This window comes from Perissodus microlepis, chromosome 10 (genome assembly GCF_051167445.1).
Source record: "Perissodus microlepis isolate ML-2025 ecotype Zambia chromosome 10, ASM5116744v1, whole genome shotgun sequence".
Classification (NCBI taxonomy): domain Eukaryota; kingdom Metazoa; phylum Chordata; class Actinopteri; order Cichliformes; family Cichlidae; genus Perissodus; species Perissodus microlepis.
In genome coordinates, this window is record NC_140470.1 from 28,200,149 (window position 1) to 28,221,989 (window position 21,841).

Consider the following 21,841-nt stretch of genomic DNA (forward strand, 5'->3'; position numbering starts at 1 on the left):
CTTCCTAGTCACCAGAGAAGCCAAGAGAACATATATGATGACTACACACATCTATACTGATACATCACAGAACAATACTTATATTACCTCCATGAGTAAAAGTCCTCTACATCTAAAACCTGCAGGACATCGGCACTCAATGCCTGGAGTTGCCTATCCCTGCTTTACATGAATGAACCATTGAAACGAAATGATTGGCTGAACTTCAGCTCTGCTTTAAATATTCTTGGAGCCTCACCTTCATCCTGAGTTGTCCATTCAGGGGATTGCTTGGCAATTTGGGTCTCGAGGGCTAGTTTGGCATTTTTTCATCTCCAGCAGTCAGGCCCTACTTGGTAATTCTGCCTTGCTGCCATCTGCCCTTTATGTCACACAGATAATGTGAAGAACTTGGAAAAACTGATGCCATGTACTTTATCGTAATGCTAAAGTGTCTTGACTACAGCGTACTCACATGACGCCATGGAAATACGTTAACATCACCAGTACAATCCTTATTTCATGCAGAGAGAGCTAGAGCTTACAGATCTTAATATTTCTCTGACCTCTTATTTTAGGTAGAGCCAAATTAGTTTATTTTCACTGGCAGATCATTAATCTCCCTAATCTAAATTAATAAATGCTGTGGTGTTGGGGATAAAGGGAGAGTCAGAGACGAAGAGCGGTTGAACTTCAGAGACAGTTTATTTAAACTTGAATTCATTTACAGCAGTTCCACTGGGGAGGAAAAGGGTCTGAATGACATCCTAGCCACATTAAAACCTATGGTCCTATCTACTGTATGTACAGGGAGGAGGATGCAGCTCGACAGTGCAGAAGGCACAGAGTTGGCTTAATATTTGCCTGTAAGCGCTGCTAACATGACAAAAAGGATGACAGAGAGGAGGAAGGGCACCTTTTATTGGAGTCATGTTATAGCAAAAAACACAAAACACTTGTATGGTAGCTTGAAACTGCCAACAGCACAGATGAAACAAATTAAAATGAACGTAGGCATCGTTTAGTTAAATGTGCTGATTTGTTTAAATGTTTTTGTCATTTTGTATTCTTTGAATTAATTTCACTCTTTTTTTGCTTTTCCTTTTATATTATTTGTATTTTTCATTTGCCACCTGTTTCATAATTTACTTTATTATTTTTAGCCTTTTTTTTTGCTTTAATATACATCTGAAGGAGTCATACAGTGCGTGTTACTAGGTAAACTTTCTGCACAAACAGCTACCTCCAATCAGGCGGCATCTAGATGTGACAAAGGCGTGGAAACTGGTTGGCAAAGCCATGTCAACCGTCCAGTCGCTAGGGAAAAATTTGCATTCCCTGACTGGTTGGCAAGTGGTTGCTGGCAACCAGGAGGTACAATTGATTGCAAACTCCACTGAAAACCTTGCAATTGGTTTAGTTGCCTTACCGCTGCAACCTGTTGTGGTTGGTAAGAAACCCAGCAGTAAGGTGGCAAGTTTGCATCTTCCCTCTAAGATATGGGCAACTGTGGCAATCTATTAGGGTGCAAAGCAATCGCAAGGTTTGTAATGAAGCACCGTTTAAGTCTTTGCAACCAATTTCATCTCAAATTTCCTTGTTTTTTTCCTCAGCAAACTGCATGACTAAGACCTTTCACTGAGCTTTGTGGGTTTTTTTGGCAGTTTCAGTCCTCCATACACAGCGACATGGTGCAACTTAAGGTGAATATGGCGCAACTGTTTTCACGTCATTAGTGATATAGTGGAGTAATTTGAAAACTACAACAGCAAGCATCTGCTCCTTTAAAATCCTTTAAATGTACACTTCACAATAGTTAAGATTTGCTTTAGTTTTTCCGGTGCGATTTACAATATGTGATAGATGAAGCAAAGACAATGTTAAGGCATTTTTTGCAGTTAGAGATGCAAATTTAACCCAAGGGAGGGGGGTGAAAATCGCAGAGAAAAGGATATGAAGCAGGTAAATGCAAGTGATACGTGTTAAGACAACTTCATTCACAACTTCAAGTTCCTTTAAATCAATCCCGGCTACCCATCCATACCCAAACAGACCAATAAGAGCTGCCAGATCTTCCAAAAGAAGAAAACAAAAACAAACAAAAGCAGGTGGGAGCACAATAGATGGATGAGAGAACGCAACAGATCCATGCTCATCATCTGAACAATAGAATTAGGAAGACTTTATCTAGCATCATTTTCTGTGTGTATGTTTGGGGGGGGGTATCGTAACCATTACAACCAAAACCAGTCATTCACTGACATACACACGAAAAACGCAAATGTTAAGTACAGCGTTTCATACAACAACATGACGGGAAAACCTTACACTATGAAAACCAATCAAAACAAACAACACAATTCAAGTAAAGCCTCCCAAACTGAAAAAAATTATATAACATATTTTGAATCACTTGGAATTCTTGCATCTCAGATTTAGATTATGCTGCTTATAAAAACAGTACATTCAACAGGTACATCAATTATGGAGCAAAAATATAGCAGAGGTAAGTTAAATGTATCAGTAAATGCTATTGAAAAGGAAACAAAAATACGTAATTACAAACAGGCAATCTTTACTTCTGTAGGAAGGTTTTTACTCAATTCTCTGGACACAGACCAATGCAACAAACCAGCAGACATATAGCACTGTCTTTTTGTTTTTGCAGATCTAATATGTTGTGCTGCTCTCAGAGAGAAACGCAAACAAACAGCAACAACAGATTGAAAGTTTTGCAGGTGGAAGTCGGGGAGGTGGCTTGTTTTGTCTCTGCAACTTTTTAAAAAATCAGACGCTCGGAAACGAGATTTCAGAGAATTGCAGTCTGCAGCTACACTTCTTCATCCAAAACTCACTCTCATGCATTCACACACAAAATGAGTCTTTGCACAGTTTCATGTCATTCAAAATAATACAAATGTTAGTTTAATAATTAATATATAATAAATGGATAAATATGATAATGGTATTCCCACTGCTGCTCAAAAGTTTGCCCTTGTTTTTTGAAAGAAAAGTACATTCGTATTTAATTCGTATTCGCTACAGTTCTTAATGGTGAAATGTTGCAATAGTCCCTCTGTTCTGATGGTATAATGTATTCTCAAATGAAAGGATATTCTGGTAAAGCACAAATTGTTTGTTATACATTACATCCAAAAACCAGTATTATCATTAAAGAAGCAACACACTTGGCTAGTAGAGTGCTTTGGATGCCTCCTTAAAAAACACAATTTTATTGTGAAACTCAGTGTTCCTGTTTTAAGAACAGGAAGAACATTGGTGGTTACTACTCCCTTCAGAAACCAACAGCACCTCGCTCTTACAAAAACACATTTAATGAAACTGCCACTTCAGGGTTTCTCAAACTCTGATGCACTCAGCGGTGGACCAACTCCTTCTACTTTCTCTTCTGCTTGGAGGCATTTTAAGTTGTCCTCTAGGGGGAGTAGTGCACACTGTCGTATGAAAGAGGTGTCAGCAACCTTCGTTAACCACTGGCTAACAGAGAAAAATGTGTATTCTTTTATTGGTTAGCAAATGATTGCCTGAGGCTGCCTGTCATTAGGTGAAACTGCACCAAGGTATGCAGTGCAACACCAAAAACTACCTTGCTATTACTGGTTGCAAGCAGAGTCAAAGAATTGCCTGTAGTTTGCATGGAGAACAACAACATGTCTGTAAACACTTGCCAACTAACTGCCAAATGGTAGTGAAACCGAACAGTGTGATGCAAACTGAAAATAGAACCAGTCCACTGTCAAACTAAAAGCTGCACCTTGTGAAATCTCCCTATTTCATGTAAGCTATCGCAGACCAAAGTGATCTGCCAGGTTCTGGTGCAGCACTGCCTTTGCGATCAATTTCACCGATCATCAGCCAGCAACCTCCTGAAACCACTTGCCAACCAGTCAGAGTACACATTTTTCAGTCACTATGACTCTGCGACTAATGCCTTACATATAATGGAAACATCAAACTTTTACCATGATAAACTTGCATTTGCTAATATATGGAGTCCCAAGAGCACAGCAGTAATGGTTGCTGAAATTGGGCCTCTGAACACCTACATAGATGTATTAAAAATGACAAGTTATTAATAGCCAAAGGATTCACTAAATGATTTACAGTATTTTTTTTATCATTTCACATTATATTAGATGAAAACTTTTCTTTAAAACAAACAAGGATGGTTATTGTAAACGTCTGAGCAGCAGCATAATAATCATATTTATTTTTTACATGGAGGCCAATTAGTTTATTTACATAAAAAGAAATAATCACAGGAGATAATAACAAAATGTGCAAGACATCCAAAGGTGCACTATCTATGAAAACACTTTAACATGTGCAACTCATATAATTTATCATTTCAAAAAGGTGAAGTAACTAAAGTGTCTAATATAAAGTAACTCAAGGGTCACCCGACATTTACAATAACAGGACAAAGAGCACAAGCTTGATTTCAAACCACAGGCTCATCATACCAGAACAAATAAAATGTGATATTTGGCTGTGGAAGAAAGGGGCGGAGAGTTAATGTGGGGAAAGGGACAAAAGTGATGACCCACGCCTATTTTCAAGCAAGCAAGTCCACCGTAGGTAAGGCAAGATCAAATGTTCTGTATCTCCTGGGTGCGACAGAGAGGACTGGATCAAACACCAAAACTGCTGCACAGTGACTGGCAGCAAATTAAATTCAAGAGGCAGGTGAGTGAAGAAGCAACTGACAGAGGAAAGCATAAGGCAAAAAAAAAGAAGAAGAAAAGAATGTGACAAATTTCAACAACAAACAACAGGAAGTTCTGGTAATTCTTTAACTGCTAATCAAAAGCAGTTCGTAAAAGGAAGATGTGAAATTCTTAAATCACTTAAATGTCACTTAGATGTCTAAATGGACTTTAAAGAACCCGATTCTAACTAGAATTTTAATTAAACCATCAAATTTGGTGCAGAGAAAAGTACTACTTTATTCCATTCCTCGCTTAAGCTGCTATGGTGAGCGCACGCTGAGGATTTAATCATTATTTACCTGCTTTTCTGTTTCCTTAAACATGTTCCAAGTGATTAAACATCACGCTTTGTTATCAGGGCGACAAAACCACTTTGACCTTAAGATATCTAAACATTTACCACTTTGATAAAACACTTCTGTCTATCACGCTTGATAAGGTGAGACCCAATTGCCACCAGAAAAAAGAAGTAGCTCTTGGATGTGGCCTTCTGCTTTGTTTCTGGACTGCATGTTTGGACATGGCACTGGGGGGCTCAGGCAAAAATCAAAAGAAATAACAAAAAGGGAAAAAAACAAAACCAAAGAGTTCCTAGAAATATTTACACCACAGATACAGGCACTTGTATATCTTTGGTTGGAGAAACCCAACATTGCAAGAGTAATGCATTCACAGAGCTTTTGTGTCCCTTATTGTATTTCCAGGGTCCACTAGGCAACTGGTAAGTCGTGTTTTTGTTTTTTTTAATTAATTTCTTCTCTTTCTTTAATTTTGTCCATGTTACAGGTAAGTCCTGCCATTCTCTGATGTCTTTTTAACCCTCTGACAACGCCACCTGCAACAAAAGAAACGGAATTCAGTTTCAGTAATTACAGAAATTTATGATACCAAAATCTGGTGATGTAGCAAAGAGCGGTGAAAATGTGACAGAGGAAGACAAGAGTCTTGTTTACTTGTCTGTTTATACACAGACGCATTTTGCAAGCATTTAACCCCCCACCCCCACCCCCAGCTGATCAATCAAAGCTGATGCACTTTACTGATGTTTATTTGGGAAACACGACTGGACTTTATCAGCTATTGGTGACTGTTCCAGTGCATCCCCTGTTTTCTGCTGCAATATTTTGAGTGATTTGTGCTATTTTATTTTGAAAATTTACATCTCAGCATCCTTAAGAAAGTGGTACACAGACAGTATCCAATTCTCATCATATCTGTCACGGGATGCAACTATCCATGGGGTTTTTTCCCAGTTCTGATATGATACAGATACTCTGGCTTCTTTATCTGTTGATACAGAGAACAGACATGATGCCAGAGTGTAATTAAGTTAACAAATCAAATTAGTAAGTTGGACTTCCTGCTACTCAGAGTGAGTATGAACCTTTCCTGTATGTATAAGGCAACATTAGGTTCCCCTTTCACATTGCTTTCCAAACAATAGAAGCTAAATTATCGCTAGCAAATACAATTGAGAAGATAATTTCACTTAACAGGAAGTCATTAGTAAAATAATGACAAAAGGATCACGACAAATAACATGAACTATTTCTGCTACTCAACTCTACTTTTTTGGTTCTAGTCTCACTTCCACATGTGAAATAGAAGTGATGACATACAGGGGAACTTTAACAATATTAATAACAACAACAACAACAACAACAACAACAACAACAACAGTAAATAAATTGATAGAAAATGCTTAAGATCCCATAAGTGCAGTAAAGTTTCCCAGCAATTGTTATGGCAAACATAAGCAGTGGGGAAAGTGAGCAAGAGAAGCAAACAGGACAAGCTCTGTGTTAAACCACTGGACCACCAAGAAAAAAAAAAAACTGCAAGCATGGCGCTGCATTTGTGAAATCCTTCCAAACTGCTGTTTGTTTGCTGTTGTCTTCCCACCAGCAATGAAGGGAAAATAAACAGAGCAAGACTGAACTGAACAGCACGCTGTCACAGATCAAGCTTTGTAAGTGCAAAACGAGACAGGTGCGCAATCAAAATATCAGGTCCCTATGTGTGAACACCAAATACAGCAGTGTGGAGAGGTAGCTGTGGATAGTTGATGTTAAGCACCAGTGTAATGGTCATCACTGGTTTAGACCCAAGCTGGGGCTACACCCCGTGCCTGTGTGGGGTTCCTCCAGCTTCCTCCCACAGTGCAAAGACATGGATCTCAAATTATCTGGTGAATCGTCAGTAGATGAGAGGTTGAACAGAACCTTGTATGCTGCATGTATAGTTATGAATGTGTGGTTAAATGTGGCTTATAGTCTTATAGATCTGAGTGTTCCACATTTATGTGCCTCACAAATTTAAGCTCCAACAATCTAACCTGGAGACGATGCTACATAAACACACATATTATTTTTCCTTGTGTTTGTTACGTTAGAGACATCAAAGAGTCCATCTGTTTGCTTGCTGGTGGTCTCCACTTTAGAACAAAACACACAGACCAATGAATATGTGGGAAACTGCCAGTTACTGGACTGGTAGTTTGGGTGTAACCAAGGCAGAGTCATGCAGAGGTAAACACACCAAGAAGACAGACAAACTGCGCTCTGTTTGTTTTGCTCCTCCCTTCAATATTTCAAACTAAGAGTCCCAACATGAGCTCTTAGATAAAGAAATCTGCAGCTGTTGCCCCACCTTCCTTATCCAAGCAAACAAAAAAAAACAGCTATGTTAAAATAAGCTCTCTCTCAACTGGTGTGAACTCGCTATGTATGTGTATGCGGAAAACGAACTGTGCTACATGCAACGAACAATAAGATCAAGGAGGATGAACTCCCTTCACCTCTGGAAGCGAGATGCAACTACTTCATATACCAGGCACAGTCAAGGATCATTACCATAATGTTCACCCAGACTTTTACACCAAATCTTACAGCATTCGGACGTCTTTATTATGCTATCAAGGGAAGCTTAAATATTCTTTCATTTGGTTTGGAGTTTGTAAGGAGTTCATGTGCCAAAACAAACAAACAAAAAGCAGAAATAGCAGGAAATCAGCAGAGTCATTGATTGGAGCGAGTCTTTGACCGATCACTGGTCAGTTGATACTTGACTGAAACTACCTGTTGAAGTCATATAGCACTGCTGGTGTCTGTTGTACCTTCTCAGGACAGAAGTCAGGGTTGGTTTGTCGCACTTTGCCAGGCCGCCCCTTTATGACTGCATAGCAGAACATAGTGATGACCATGACAAACAGGAAGTAGCTAGTGTGCATCAGGTGAAGGTTGATGAGGGAACGGTCGTCCTAGTAAGACAAGCGTTAAAAGACACAGTTTAATGTCACAGAGTAACTTCAGGTTTTATTTCAAGCACAAGGCTACAAGCTTGATTTCTTTATTGCTCACTGCACAAGTTACCTGTAGTTTTTGGTGAAGGTGGTACACTAAAAAAATACGTATAATAGTTACTGCATGCATGTGGGTTTTCTCATAACAGCTGCAGCTCCATGTTAAACAGATCAGCCATTTCTCGTTAGAATAGGTCTTAACAGGTCTGCAGTTTTCAGGTGTATTCTTCAGCTGCTGCTCATACTTACTGTGGTGCCTGCGTCAATACCTCAGACAACAGTATGCGATTTTCCTCTGAACTCCACTTTGCGCCTCCTCCTCAAAATGCATCATCAAAAATTCCTCAAAATCACAAACGCGTTCCCTCATTGTTCAGTCTTGCCTTTGCGTTACTGTAAGTACCTAATGAAGGTTCAGGTGAAACTTAAAAACCCACACTGACACAAGGTATTCATGGTTACCTGATGCATCGTCTCTACAGGTGGGTAGTTTATATCGAGTTGACAGTACAACTTAATGGCCCGCTCTTTTTAGAATGACAGGCCCTTCTGGCTGCTGTCTGATATAATCTAATGCAAAATTAGAGTTGAAACACAAGCACATTTAACTGCACAGTAACCTTCTAGAGTGAAATATTAAAACATAATTAAAGCAGAGCCATTATAATCATGTCCAAATCTGTATTTTTATTCCTGCACTCTGTCAGAACAGCTTCAGATTCAGAGTTCAAGATCATCCTTCTTTATCTTAAGCTGGGCCTTGGTGCAACACTTCAGTTAATCCTCAGTCTGAAATGACGTATTTAAGATCCCTTCCTCCTGCTCTTTAAGCCCAACTTTCTTTGATTGGCTGCCCCTTATAAACAAAAGTTTTGAACCGCCGGGGGGGACTAATGTGCAAAAGACTGATGTGAGAGAGTGTTTATAGCAGTCTGAGGCCTGAGCTTTTGGTTCACACGGATTACTCACACGTATGATAACCTGATTAATCTGAAACTCTGGCGGTATGTAACGTGAGCCTATAACATTGTACCAGTACATATTGGGGAAAAGCATATTAGGTCCACTCTAATGATAATTTAATTCCAGCCTTGCTGGTACATTTGCAGCTCAAATGCAGCTCACTGTTCCTGGAACAACCTACGCCCATCAGTACAGATCTAAATGCCTTTCAGAATAAACTACAGGTTTAGGAACATTTACCCCTAAATGATCTCTCTGTGTTACAATGGGTTAAAAAAAATACTATCAACAAAAGTATACCATTCTTATTCTCAGTCATCCTACTTGTTTAAATCATGGGGAAATTACACTAAAAGGATGTATATCACAGACACTTTGTTTTTTACTTTTACGTATTTAAATGAAATGAGACATAAAGAACTACTGTTGAAATTCAAAAACTGAGGAGCTGTGGTGACTCACATCTGGAACAATCACGGTAAGTTTTGGGTTGAGTGCGTGGTACACTTTGCCAATGGCTCCTTTGTAACACCAGAAGGGGTTGTAGTCCTGACTGTACTTGGTATCTGAGTCGCGGACCGTGGTGAACACCTTGTACCAAGATGTGGCATTGGTGTACGTCTCTGGCACGCAGTGTGGTGGCTGCCTGCAAACAAAAACACAGGGGCTTTTGTTAACTGGTGCAGTGGAATTGTTCACACCATATTATAGCAGAAAAACGTACAGATGTTGTTGCTGTTTATCTGCTCTGTATATTTTCTTATGTTTATTTGTGTCAAACAGCCTTATTATGAAAAATTGCTTATTTGGGTGACAACAGATTATCCATCCTAACAAGAAGGAAAACAAATGCGACACACAGATGCCACAGCTGCTGACAGGGGGGAAAAGCACAAGAGCAGACATATCAAGAGGTTTTGATCAATTTTAAACAATAATTATAGTAATAAATAAGTAAAGTAAAAATTGTGGATAACAATTTATAACTTCTTAATGTATAATTTCATATTATGCAGTTTACAACTGGGCCACCAGAGGGCTCTAAAGCAGTATCCAAGGCAACTGATCCAATGAAACAATATGACTGTCTACAAATAATAATAAAGTACTGCTACTACACTGATAAATGGCATAGTTCAGTAAAACATAACAAATGAAGCTTAATTTGTCTGATGGAGCCTCACTCACACTGCCTCTACACTTTAGCAAGACTGCTTTGGCTATCTTTAGTTTTACAAAGTGACAAGTCATCCTATCACTGATCTCAAGTACTGCTTAAGTCCAGGCCCGCGTTTCATCATATTTGCAACATGCAAGGTGATGCAATTTGCACCTTGACTACTTCTTGCTTATCTTGACAGATTAAATTAATCAAATTGAGCGGCATACGTCTGTTCTTTGCATGGGCATGCACAAGCCCTGCAAAAATATTTGTGAGTCAATCATTTGCAAAATGTAACACTGTAGTAACAAAGTACTTGCAAATCACTTTAACTGCAGAGCTACAAAAGGAAGCTGCACATTACTGCACATTTTGTGGTTTCTCAAATGGTTCAAAATAACAAACAACAACAAAAAAAATGCATGTTTCTGTAAAACAAGGAAACGCAGACTTATTGCCTTTACTGAATGATAAACTCCTCAAAGCTGCATTTCATTTAGTCTGCATCAGAAAGCTCAAGACTAATTTAGTGCGCTTGTTCCCTTGAGTTATGGAGGCAGTCCAACTCACACTGTGACTGGGAAGATATTGCTGGCCGCTGTGATGGTCATGCAAGTGCTGAACACCACCTGCTCGCAGTGACCGTGCAGAACACAGTCGTCCGAGTTCCAGGATACGGGCAGAGTAAACGTGATGTTTATTTCTTCATGAGCTTCTCGGCCTACAGGCAAAACAAAGACAACGAGAGCAGCAGAGATTGTTTTAAACTTTTCACGACAAGATGTCACCAACTCATTTCTTTTACATTTTAATCACAATGTAATGTTTTTAAGGCAACCTCGTGTTGCATTTCCATGACCCCAGGATCAAGCTAAAAACCTCTGAGCTCTAAAGCGAATATCAGAGGTATGAACAGTCCAAACAGTATGAACGCAACTCCTGCAGCAGGAGGCTCATACCAAGCTACCCCCTGATAACTAATGACAGGCTGATTTTGTAGGCTTATGCAATATTTTTCAAACTGCAAAGGAGATTAGAGGATTATCAGTCAAACTGAGTGGACTCCTGGGTGTGATTTAGGACTGACGTGTTCATCCAGATGGAGCAGACAATAGAGAAAACAAAAGGAATTCTCACTAAGTCCAAAAACTGTTCTACTAGGCAACTCGTGCTTTATACAACTCTAGTTTAAACAGATGAGAAACTTTGATGTACAATAATAAAAATAAGCATTTATACTAAAAAAAAAAATAACCTGTCATAGAACTAATATGCAGCATTTGCATTTGATTTTTCTCTCCGAGTAATACATTTGTTGCCATTCAAATTCAAGATAATGCTGTTCCTGGCTAACAGCTCAGCCAATCACAACACCGGCACAATAAAATAAAAGACAAACTAGGGCCTCTTTATGAAATTTAATTTACAAAATAAGGCTGCAGTATATAATTTTAAATGAGAATCGAGGTGGGACAGTACAGTTCAGATGAGTATATTTTGATGTTATGTTACATAATCGGTTTCATTCTGAAAGTCAGGCCAGCGTTTGGACCTCTGCCCTCAAGAAAGACTCAAGCAAACCCTCCACTGACTTTCCAGTCCAACAAGAAATAACAGCATAAAGTCTGAGAAAGTTACTCCAACCAGCTGTATGCGTGACAATAATAGTTCATCATCATTATCCATTAACATCGACAATAACAATAATTTTTGGTTTGTGTAAACAGGAACTAAATCACTTTCTTTGAATAGAGAATTGCAGATGACTACTTGTTTTTTTTTTTTATCTAAAATGACACGTTCAACACTACAGTCAATGACGCAAAGTGACTGAGGCAACAGGAACCTGCAACCAGAAACCTGCCCTTAAAAGGAGAGAATGGGTCACTCCGAGCAGACACAGCAATGGTCATGCCACTAAACTTGAATCACAGTTATTTATTTTAAATGCAAAATTGATCTTACTGACAATTCAACAGTCTACTTTGACAATTTTCACCGCCATTCGTCTGTTTCACTCCAGACCTGGCAGGTACTCACAGGCACACTGCTGCTTACCCAAATGCAAATTTGTAACAAAGTTCAGTGCTGAGTGTGATGTAGTTTGGATGAGCACCTCTTATAATTTGGGTAAAAACTGTTATTTGTTGCCAATGTTTCACCTACACTGTCAGAAGACATGCACATACAGGCATGTTTGCTTGACTCTCTTTATGAGAATACTGATTAACATTAATGCATCCCCCAGCCTCTTACAGTTGGACATGTACAAAGTACATTTTCGTTTTTTTAATCATCATTTGTTTTGGTTTCCTGTGATAAATGACTTAATTCACTCACATAATTAGAACAATCAAAATGTAAGGAAGCCACAATCTGCCCTTTTTCAACAAGCACAATCAAAAACACACTCCCTCTTACACACTAATAATAGCAGTTTCCTGATAGCTGTCCTTGTTTAAAAGTAGCGCGTTCTGACTGCATGTGACATTCTGTAAACTGTAGCCATTTCCAAATAACCAGGCTTACACTCTCTCCAAACAAGCGCTGCATTAAAGTAATATAAAAAAAACATTTGACTAAAAACTTTGCCTCTAAGTAATAGAAAAAATTAAAAAATTGGACTTCATGTGGACATAGTAAATCCTGAACTTTGAAAGTTGGCTACATTAAGCAGAGCCTGTTAGCCAGAAATCTGCCAAGTGTAATGTTTCACACATTTTTTTAACATGCCTTCCTAATTCCAACATGTAGCACCTCAGAAGCGAAGCAGCAAGAAAACACACATGGTCTTTCAGTGTGTATGAGCACTTTAGACAAAAGGAAAAGTTTGCTTTTTTTTTTTTTGCCTGTCCCATTTGGTTCTTTAGCCGTCAGAATTGATGTCTGAAGAGCAACAAGGATTTACTTTGCCAAATGGATCATCACGGCCTTGCCGTATTGGTCCATTTGATCGACCTTTGTTGTTATTATTTATTTTATTTTATTTTCAGTTGTTACAGCCGGGACAGACATGACTGAGGAATAGGAAAGGGAGAAAGAAAGATGAAGGAAAAGAAAAACAGAAGGGAAGAGGGACAGTGAGAAAGGGCACTTAAAAAGAGAAAGAAGAGAAAAAAAATCTCCTGGATCACCTGTTGAGAGAAAAAGAAGAGAAAACAAGCAAAAAAAAAAAACAAAAAAAAAACAGAGCAACATACTAAACACAACACCATCACGTTAATCTAGCTAAGTGTAAACAGCAGTAAATACTAAATATTGAATGTTGTTGTGCAGCACGTAGGACCGACAGCGCACAATGTGCTTGGAAATAGCAGCCAATAAAGGTGTAGTTTATGTCTACGAACAGTGAACACCCGTGTGCACACCTGTGTGGATCAGCGCGCTTGTATTCAAAAGGTTTTCCCATGTAATGGTCTGCTAGAGGATGTAGAGAGCCATAGCCCTGTCCCCCAGGGCATGAAGCAGGCATGGAGGAGATCCAGGCTCCAGACATCCAGAGGCCCCAGAGTGCGAGAGCCCAAGGAGGACCACCGGAGGGGCATCCGTGCCACCCTCCTGGGAAGAGCTGAGGAGAGCCCCAGATGAGGGGTCACCCAGTAGCCACGGAGCAGAAGCCAGAGGGGGCTGCAGTGGCGTGCCCGCCGGCTCTGCCGGCAGCCAGCTGTGTCAGAGTGAACCAAGCCGCAGGCCCAGAGGCCGGAGGCCCGAGGGCCCCCTTTGCCCCGGAAGAGGCCTGACCGAGCAACAGGCACCAGGCCAAGTAGTCACCGGAAGTGAGCTGGTACATACCTGAGCGCCCAGCCCCAGACACCAAGAACCACCAACGCACCGACCCCTGAGGGCATCATCAGGAAAAGTTTGCTAACACACACTCAGATAAGCCCGCAGACACATTCAGGAGCTTCACAGCATTTTAGGAATTCATGTTTCACTTGGTGGGCTCGCCGGGATCAGCTTAACGTTACACAACACCTCTGCTGTTTGCACACCATGTTGAAGTAAAGTCACAGCACAGAGAGGTAAAGTAAAAAGCCCAACAGAAGATGCATCTGACATCAGCAAAAGGCAGCCACAACGCAAAAACTCTCCACACTATAGAGAACACACGTTTCTCCCATGATAATTAAAGAAAGCACCTGTTGCATAGCACGAGCAATGAGTGTAGAATTCATCCGAGTTTCCAAACTTGCCTTTCCATGAAAGGGTTCAGAGCAAATGCGGAATTCCTAATTTGTTAGATACAAAGATATCCTCTGCTAAGCAATGCCTGAAAGGCCTGATCACCACCTGTTACATCAAGACTCCTGCACCATTTTAAACAATCGAAACAAATGCTTTTTAATACCTGAAAATTAAGAAATGAGAGAAAATAACACTAATACAAGGTATTATCTTTTTGCCTTTTATAGACAAGATACACTACTGCTTGGTATACAGCTAACTGTAAAATCATCCCAACAGCACAGTATTTAAGGCTGGCCTTTACATGAAATCAAAGCGAATCTCTGAACTTTTGGATGCTGGCCAAACTAAACAAGGAAGTTGAAGATGTATAGTACACTTACAGCCGTTTGAGCCACAGCTGACTTAGCTGTATCCTATTGATTTTCGACAAAAGGGTCTGCTTTTTAACCAGTCTTAAAATACCTTGTGCACATTTAATACCTCTTACAAATTTAGGGGAAATATAGAGGCAATTAAGAACTTGACCGATTTTGATTTCAAACCTCTAAACGACCCCTAAAAACCAACATATTGTTGTGAAACATTGTTTTTAGGCTACTCTACATCTGTATGAGCTGGCATGTATTAGGCGTACATCTACCACCTGCAGTGGCAAGTAACAATCTTTCTTCTTCCTTAATCGAAGCTACAAGGCAATTAGACATTGTATGACAACAACACGTGGCATTTTGGAAATATTTCTGGCTATGCAACCTTCATGTATATTAACTGAAATCTTGTGAAAACAGTTTTGTTTTACTGATGTAGATAAACTGGGAAGTAGTTTATCCTACTTTACAAGTCAAACTGACTACAGAGCAATCAAACTTAGCAAAGAAATATGAGAACCTACCTGAGAGGCCTACTTGCTGCCCCAGCACCGTGGCATACAGGTGGGTGATATTGCGAGAATACCCTCCAAATGGACGCTGAGGGTCCAGCGTGAGGGTGATGGGGACTGAGATGTTAATGGGCCCCGAGTCCTCCAGCAGTAGGGGAACCTGAGTGCTGGAACGAGCCTGGCCGCTAGTCACCACCATGCTCTCCGGCGTGGTCGACTCGTTCAGGCCGTGCTTTATCGTTTCATTCTCTGACACACAAAAGTCCAGCTCATTGAAGCGCAACAGAAAGGTGTTCCAGTCCTGTGAAAACAGTGAATATGTTTTTAACTGCCAGACATGACAACATGCACAGAAATTCATGTACAATGTTGCTGTTACTGTATGTATTGGTAGACAATATTTAACCTATGTGCAATATTTAGTTTGGTTACAATGCATCCAATTATTTAACTAGAATAACCTTTTTCATTTGCATATGCCTCCTTTCAGATTTACATGCTGCACACTGTGCAGAGAATGTGTATACTATATAATAACTTCTTCCCTCTGCATGCCGAGAGCTAGGGCAGAGCTAGTTGCTTAGTGCAGGTTGTTTGATTGTCAGCTTTATCATCCAAAAGCTACCTGATCAAACTTCATAAATCCTGACTGAGAGATGGTGCATGACCAAAAGAAGAATCCATGAAATGTGCAGGTCCAAATCATTTTCTTTTGAACTGGGCTTGGCAGAGCACCATGTGCTCCAAATGCCCCTTAAATCTGACTCACATCAGAGCCAGGTGAAAAGGGGTCAGATACATATATATACCCCACTTTATCCTACAAGAAAGCTGTTTTCAGCCTTACATCCTGTAGTGCAGTTGAAGCATGGTTTTAATAAAAGAAAAAAAATGCACCCTTTAGTTATAAAGCAGGCAACAAAGGTCACCACCTGACATTCAGCATTAGCAGTGATCACACTTTACCGTTTTAGGACCACATAATTTCATCTACTTCAAAAAACTGCACGGGTGTGCCTTACCTCGGTCAACTCTGGAGACTTGATCTCTTTAATCTTGAAGAAATAACCGATGGTCAGGAAGGCGATGGCCACTGCACTTACACTGATCATAAAAATGACCAGAGGTGGACGGTTGTTGATGTAGCTTCTCAGGTTCTCTATAGGATTTAACAAGTACACCTGAACACAGACAAGCACAGATTAGCTAATATTTAAGTATGAGAGAGAGTGTGACTTGCTTTGCATCGAGGTTTGCACTAAGAGACAAACCCAACTTAAATGACTGATACAAGGCATATGAGCATACGTGTCACTCACGATGACAAAGTGATGCATTAAATGCTTTAAACACAGCATTAGCAGTGATCACAGTTTCAAATGAAGAAAAAAAAAAAGACGTTTGCTTTAGAGTCCAGTTTAAGATCGTGCACAGACTAAACAGCAACAAATATGCTGGGCTCACACTTAAATCTACCTTTAACCTTTAAAAATTATGCTTCAGAGTTACTCTGCACCATACAATTACATTGTCTGAAATTTAAGCAAATGAGGCCATCTCTGGCAGACAGTTCGCCACCAGAGTCATCACTAGTGAAGCATTCTAGGCAAACCACATTTAGATGATCTGTCTTGTATTAAAACCCGATTCTTTGATCCCCATGATAAAACAGAGAAAACCCGACTCATAGTGGTCAAAACATTTATAATTCTTTATTCAATCATCCTCCGGAAGAGAGAGAGCCCTGCACAGCCCAACGGCAGTTGCAGGATCTCTAACATTAGAATCTAAGAATGTCTCACATATAGGTGTTATTTTGGTACTTTACACCTCACACATAGGGAAGTGAATACTTAAATTACCAGTTGTAATAAAGTAATGTGCTACATATTTCAACCAATTTCAAACACGCCAACTCTGCAATCACACTTAACTTATGGTTATGGTTTATTGTGTATTTTGTTGTACAACTGTGCGTCATATAAATACTGCGTATCATCAGCATGAAATAACACTAAAAAAAATCATTCAGCATTGTATCTGGTTAAGACCCACTGATACAGTTCATCATATTCGGTTAATAAACGAAGACAGTATTAATGTTGTTAAATGACACCGGAGTCAAATCAGACTGGTATACACAAATTGCCCACAGGTTCTTCGAAAATGGCACTCAACTGGTTCAGCAAGTTGCTTTGGCTGTGGAATTATTTAAACAGGACATTTAGCAGCAGAGCTACCTTTAAAAAATAATCTTCTCACTCAATCAAATAAAACTTTGAAAATTGCACTGATGCTTTGGAACAGAGTAAGTATATATATATCATAAAATGCCAATTATTTTACACTTGCAAACACAGTCAGATGGAACTATGCAGGCAATATGCTCACGGCCTTTGACATGATGTTTACCACGATGAGGAACTAAGATAAACTGTTGGCTCAAATAATTACAGCACCTCTACTTCATTCAAGGATTCCGTGTGAGCTTTTTATGCATGTTTATTGAACTCATTGCCCTGTACCGAGTGTGCAGTACAGTAAGCAAGGACATTTCCGCGTATTTGCTGGAGCCATGTGACTTTATCTTTCTCTAAATTTGTCAAAACATCCAACTGTATACTGAAATATTTCAAAGAATTAATGCAAAAATCTTGATTCAACAGAATTGGGGCGATAGTGTGAACACCTAATTCTACAATTAACGCCCTACCAGAAGAAACCGTCGATATTATGACAGGAAATCGTTTAAAACTGCAGACGTGCGTTAATTCAGCCCTGTGTTTAAACGACAGGCAGGTGACAAGCTCTCAGTAACATACTACGACTCGGGTCGCTAGCTACCTCGACAAAGTGACAAAGCTGGCTAAATTAGATGAAAAGCACGCACAAGCTGTCCTTACCATTTTTCCTGTGTGTTCCTCTGACGGATGCTAGCTGGAAGGTTCGTTTCGGTATCACAATAACAAGGCAGCTAGCTCTCTGCGAAGCTAGCCTGTGCTGCTAGCTTACTCGCTTTCCTGAAGCTAGTCCCTGCTGAATATCCCGCGGAACAGCAAAAATCGGTGTTCGCTTGAGACAGCCGGGCTTTCAGCACACCAAACACCGTGTGTACTGCTTCCCATTCTTTGCTCTATAGCTCACCGCTGCACTAATGAGAAGTATTTTTTCTCGTACAGCCTGGAACAACGTCAATGTCTCCGGGTCCTCCCTCTGCCGACATATCGTCCGCGCCCCCGCACTGCGTAGTAAAAACGTCGCACCGCACCGCCGCCGTCGCGTTATTTTCATAGAACCTGCGCCTGAAAATACACGTCAGTACGTCGGAGATGCACAGGCTTACGTAATTTACGTAAAGTACAAGCGATTCAGCACAAATTATTAGAGCTTTTTTGCAGCGTTAAGGTACCATAGGAAACGAAAGGTTTGAAACGGAACGTCTGACGTTTTCTTTTTTCTTTTGTCATGTTTCCAAATGTCCCATTGTAAAGGGTTGAAAAGTCGTAAAAAACTGATCCGTTATTTATGTTATGTATTTACGAAAACCAAATAATAAACCATCAAGAAATTAGCTTGTTCCAACTCAGGCATCAAAGGTACACCTTTAGTAAGATATTTTATTGGCGTCTGCTATGCAAGTATTGGTACAACGAATACTCTAAAATCTGAAAAAGTTAATATTAATATTGTTTAACTTATATTACCATCAAAATCGACCTTGCCCTACTTTTTAATAGACACACATTTTGCTTTGTTCTTTTTTTTTTAAAAAAAGTTTTCAGCACTTACTTTCAGCACTGCCTCCAAGCCCTCGCCCCACGCTACGCTGAAAAGGATAAACAGAAGAGAATGTTTGATTTATATGTTCGGTCTACCGTTGACTTTTTAAAATATGTTGAACAGTGGTTCAACAATCAGACACAAAATCAGAATTAAAACGTGGATTTATAACTTCTTTGAATAATTATTTGAACATTTGAAATACAATTTAGTGATCACGAAGCTGGAACAAGAGAAAATAGCTTTAAGAGACATTTTGTATTTTAATTAATATTTTGTATAATTACACCTGTCTCAGGACAGGTGTCATTTACACACCAAATATATGTTTTAGTATTTTCTGCATGGATTAGTCTTAAATTCGTGCCTGGACAGAAAATATACTGCCTCCTGCAGTTCAGCCTTAGGCGCAGCAGAGGTCACTAAAGGACTAGAAACTCCTGTTTCTAGCCAAAACAAACATTTCAGGTTTCGCAAATATGGCAAATGCAGTTGGCCAGAACTGAAATAAATCGCTTTTTACATGCTTTCGTTTATCTTACAGCAAAGTCAAGTTTGCCCATAAAGCGCTACTGTTTTGCTAAAGCAGCTGATCGGGCTGTAAAGGATTTACGACAAGGTAAACTCGTTGATGGCACACGTTGAGAAGCGATGGAGGTTATAAACGGTGTTAAACCAAAAGACGAACTTGCGCATGTGTATTTAAAAAAAAAAAAAAAAAAGCGGCTGGTTGCGATGCTCGAAAAATGACTGCTACCAGAAGCCTGTTGCTGAATGGATCTTTTCCCCATAACTGCAGTCTGCAGCCTATCAACTCAGCAACTACTCCAGAAATTACACATCATTTCCATAAACAGGGAACATTGACCTAGGCCTCTAAACACAACTTCTCAACACACAGATCTTACATATGGAACAATAAAGTTATTCAACTAAAACACAAAATTATTTTAATCCAGAAATGGATCATCTACAATGATGTCATCCAAGTTCGAAGATAGAATCAGAATCAGAGAGGGTTTTATTGCCAAATGTTGAGCAGGTTTACAACATTAGGAAATTGCTGCGGTACTTAGTGCAAACATACTGTCAGACAACGCTTACATAAACATAAAAATTAAAATTAAAAGTGCTAAGTAGATAGATATATACATGAGTGCAGGTGGTGATCAGTGCAAACATGGAATGATGCAGTGAACACAGTGTAGGGTAATGTGTTAGTGGTGGGAACAGTCATATGGTTATTGTTCATGAGTCCAACAGCAGAGGGGAAGAAACTGTTCTTATGGCGAGAGGTTGTGGTGCGAATGGACCGGAGCCTCCTGCCTGAGGGGAGCAGACCAAACAGACTGTGTCCAGGATGAGGAGGGTCAGCTGTGATCTGAGCTGCACGCCCCAGTGTCCTGGAGGTGTACTGGTCCTGCAGAGATGGGAGTCTGCAGCCAATCACCTTCTCAGCAGAGCGCACAACACGCTGCAGTCTCTGTTTGTCCCTGATAGTGGCTCCAGCGTACCACACGGTGATGGAGGAGGTGAGGATGGACTCGATGATTGCAGTGTAGAATTGCATCATCGTCTGTGTTGGCAGGTTGAATTTCTTCAGCTGCCTCAGGAAGTACATCCTCTGCTGGGCTTTCTTTATGACGGAGGTGATGGTGGGCTCCCACTTCAGGTCCTGGGTGATGGTGGTACCCAGGAAGCGGAATGAGTCCACAGAGGTGATGAGGGTGTCAGTCAGGATGATGGGGGGGAGTGGGGCTGTGTGCTTCCTGAAGTCCACAGTCCATAGGTTGTTATCTTATAGTGAATTCCATGTTACAAATATAGAACATGGACCAGACATATCAGACAAATACTGCATTGTGACTAACATAATAATAATAATAATAATAATAATAATAATAATAAAAACTTTAAAATAGCAATAGTAATTTAAAGCCTGGGAAGGTTTAAACTGAATATTGATTATTTCTGTGATTTAAATAAATAAACTATTCCTCATTTATTTTGTTAGTATATGTATTCCAAAATATGCGGGATTAGTGTGCAATAGTTTTTAATTAAAAAACAAAACAAAAAACAGGTAAAATGCCCATGCTTTGTGATACAGCTGTTTTATTTTGTGAACATTTGTTTTCTAGCGAAGTTTCTGATAATTCTGGGGACGTTTCATGTACGAAAAATAAAATTAATTTAAAAAATGTTGGTATATTTTTAATTGATATCATTCTTTAATTTTAGCATAGATGAGATTTGAAAACTAAAACAGCGGCAACGACCCTAACAGTACTTGATATGCATAAAATTATTGACTAATCAAAGCAAATCGAATGCAGAAGAAACTCTGGTGCGATCTCTATCACAATTTCCTAATATTATTATGTAATTTTTACTCTTTACCTCTCATTATTACGTTTCAACTGTTTCCTGGAACTTTATTTACCTCTTTTTGACTGTAAATTTGGTCATATACTGTCATTGTTATTGATACGTTGCTGTTTATATTTGTTTAAATAAAGTTTTTGGAAAGGAAAAAAAGGCTGCAGGCAGCCCATGCTTCTTAGCCCACACTAGCCCCTTTAGGATTGCTAGTTGTGTCAAGTTAATCGGGGTTAAGCAGAGAGATTCCGGAAATGGCTGCTTGTCTTTTAAAATAAAGCGCGAAGTTTCCTTTTGGATACAAATTAGGGCACCTCTTACTATTTTTGTAAGAGGACAGTTTCATGCAATTAGTACAACGGAGTTACATACAAGTCGTAAATAGTCGGAACTGTTCTAAATCGAACTACTACAAATTTCAGTACTTTTATTTTTGCGGAGCCAAACCGGAAGTGCTTTGAATATTTAAATTGCAATGA

General features: G+C 39.6%; 1 protein-coding gene across 2 annotated transcripts; it reads right to left on the reverse strand.

Moving 5' to 3' along the window:
- Positions 1-665: 665 nt before the first annotated feature.
- tmem248 (transmembrane protein 248) lies at positions 666-18,462 on the reverse strand. 2 transcript variants are annotated; one of them, XM_084940917.1, is made up of 7 exons: positions 18,107-18,462; positions 16,226-16,384; positions 15,216-15,504; positions 10,706-10,856; positions 9,436-9,619; positions 7,825-7,968; positions 666-5,544 (listed from the first exon to the last, which is right to left on the reverse strand). In XM_084940917.1, the coding sequence occupies exons 1-7, from the start codon at positions 18,107-18,109 to the stop codon at positions 5,524-5,526; spliced, it is 951 nt and encodes a 316-aa protein (XP_084797043.1). In that variant the 5' UTR covers positions 18,110-18,462; the 3' UTR covers positions 666-5,523. The 2 variants fall into 2 exon arrangements, with proteins under 2 accessions (XP_084797043.1, XP_084797042.1); XM_084940916.1 differs by having other exon boundaries at positions 7,787-7,968.
- Between the last annotated feature and the right edge of the window lie 3,379 nt (positions 18,463-21,841).

Excerpts from the sequence above, each read along its gene's own strand:
- tmem248 (XM_084940916.1), bottom strand. Across the intron at positions 15,505-16,225 it reads AGTCTCCAGAGTTGACCGAG|GACTGGAACACCTTTCTGTT; the intron begins GTAAGGCACACC and ends CTGTTTTCACAG. Across the intron at positions 5,545-7,786 it reads GTGCTATATGACTTCAACAG|GTGGCGTTGTCAGAGGGTTA; the intron begins GTAGTTTCAGTC and ends CTTTTGTTGCAG.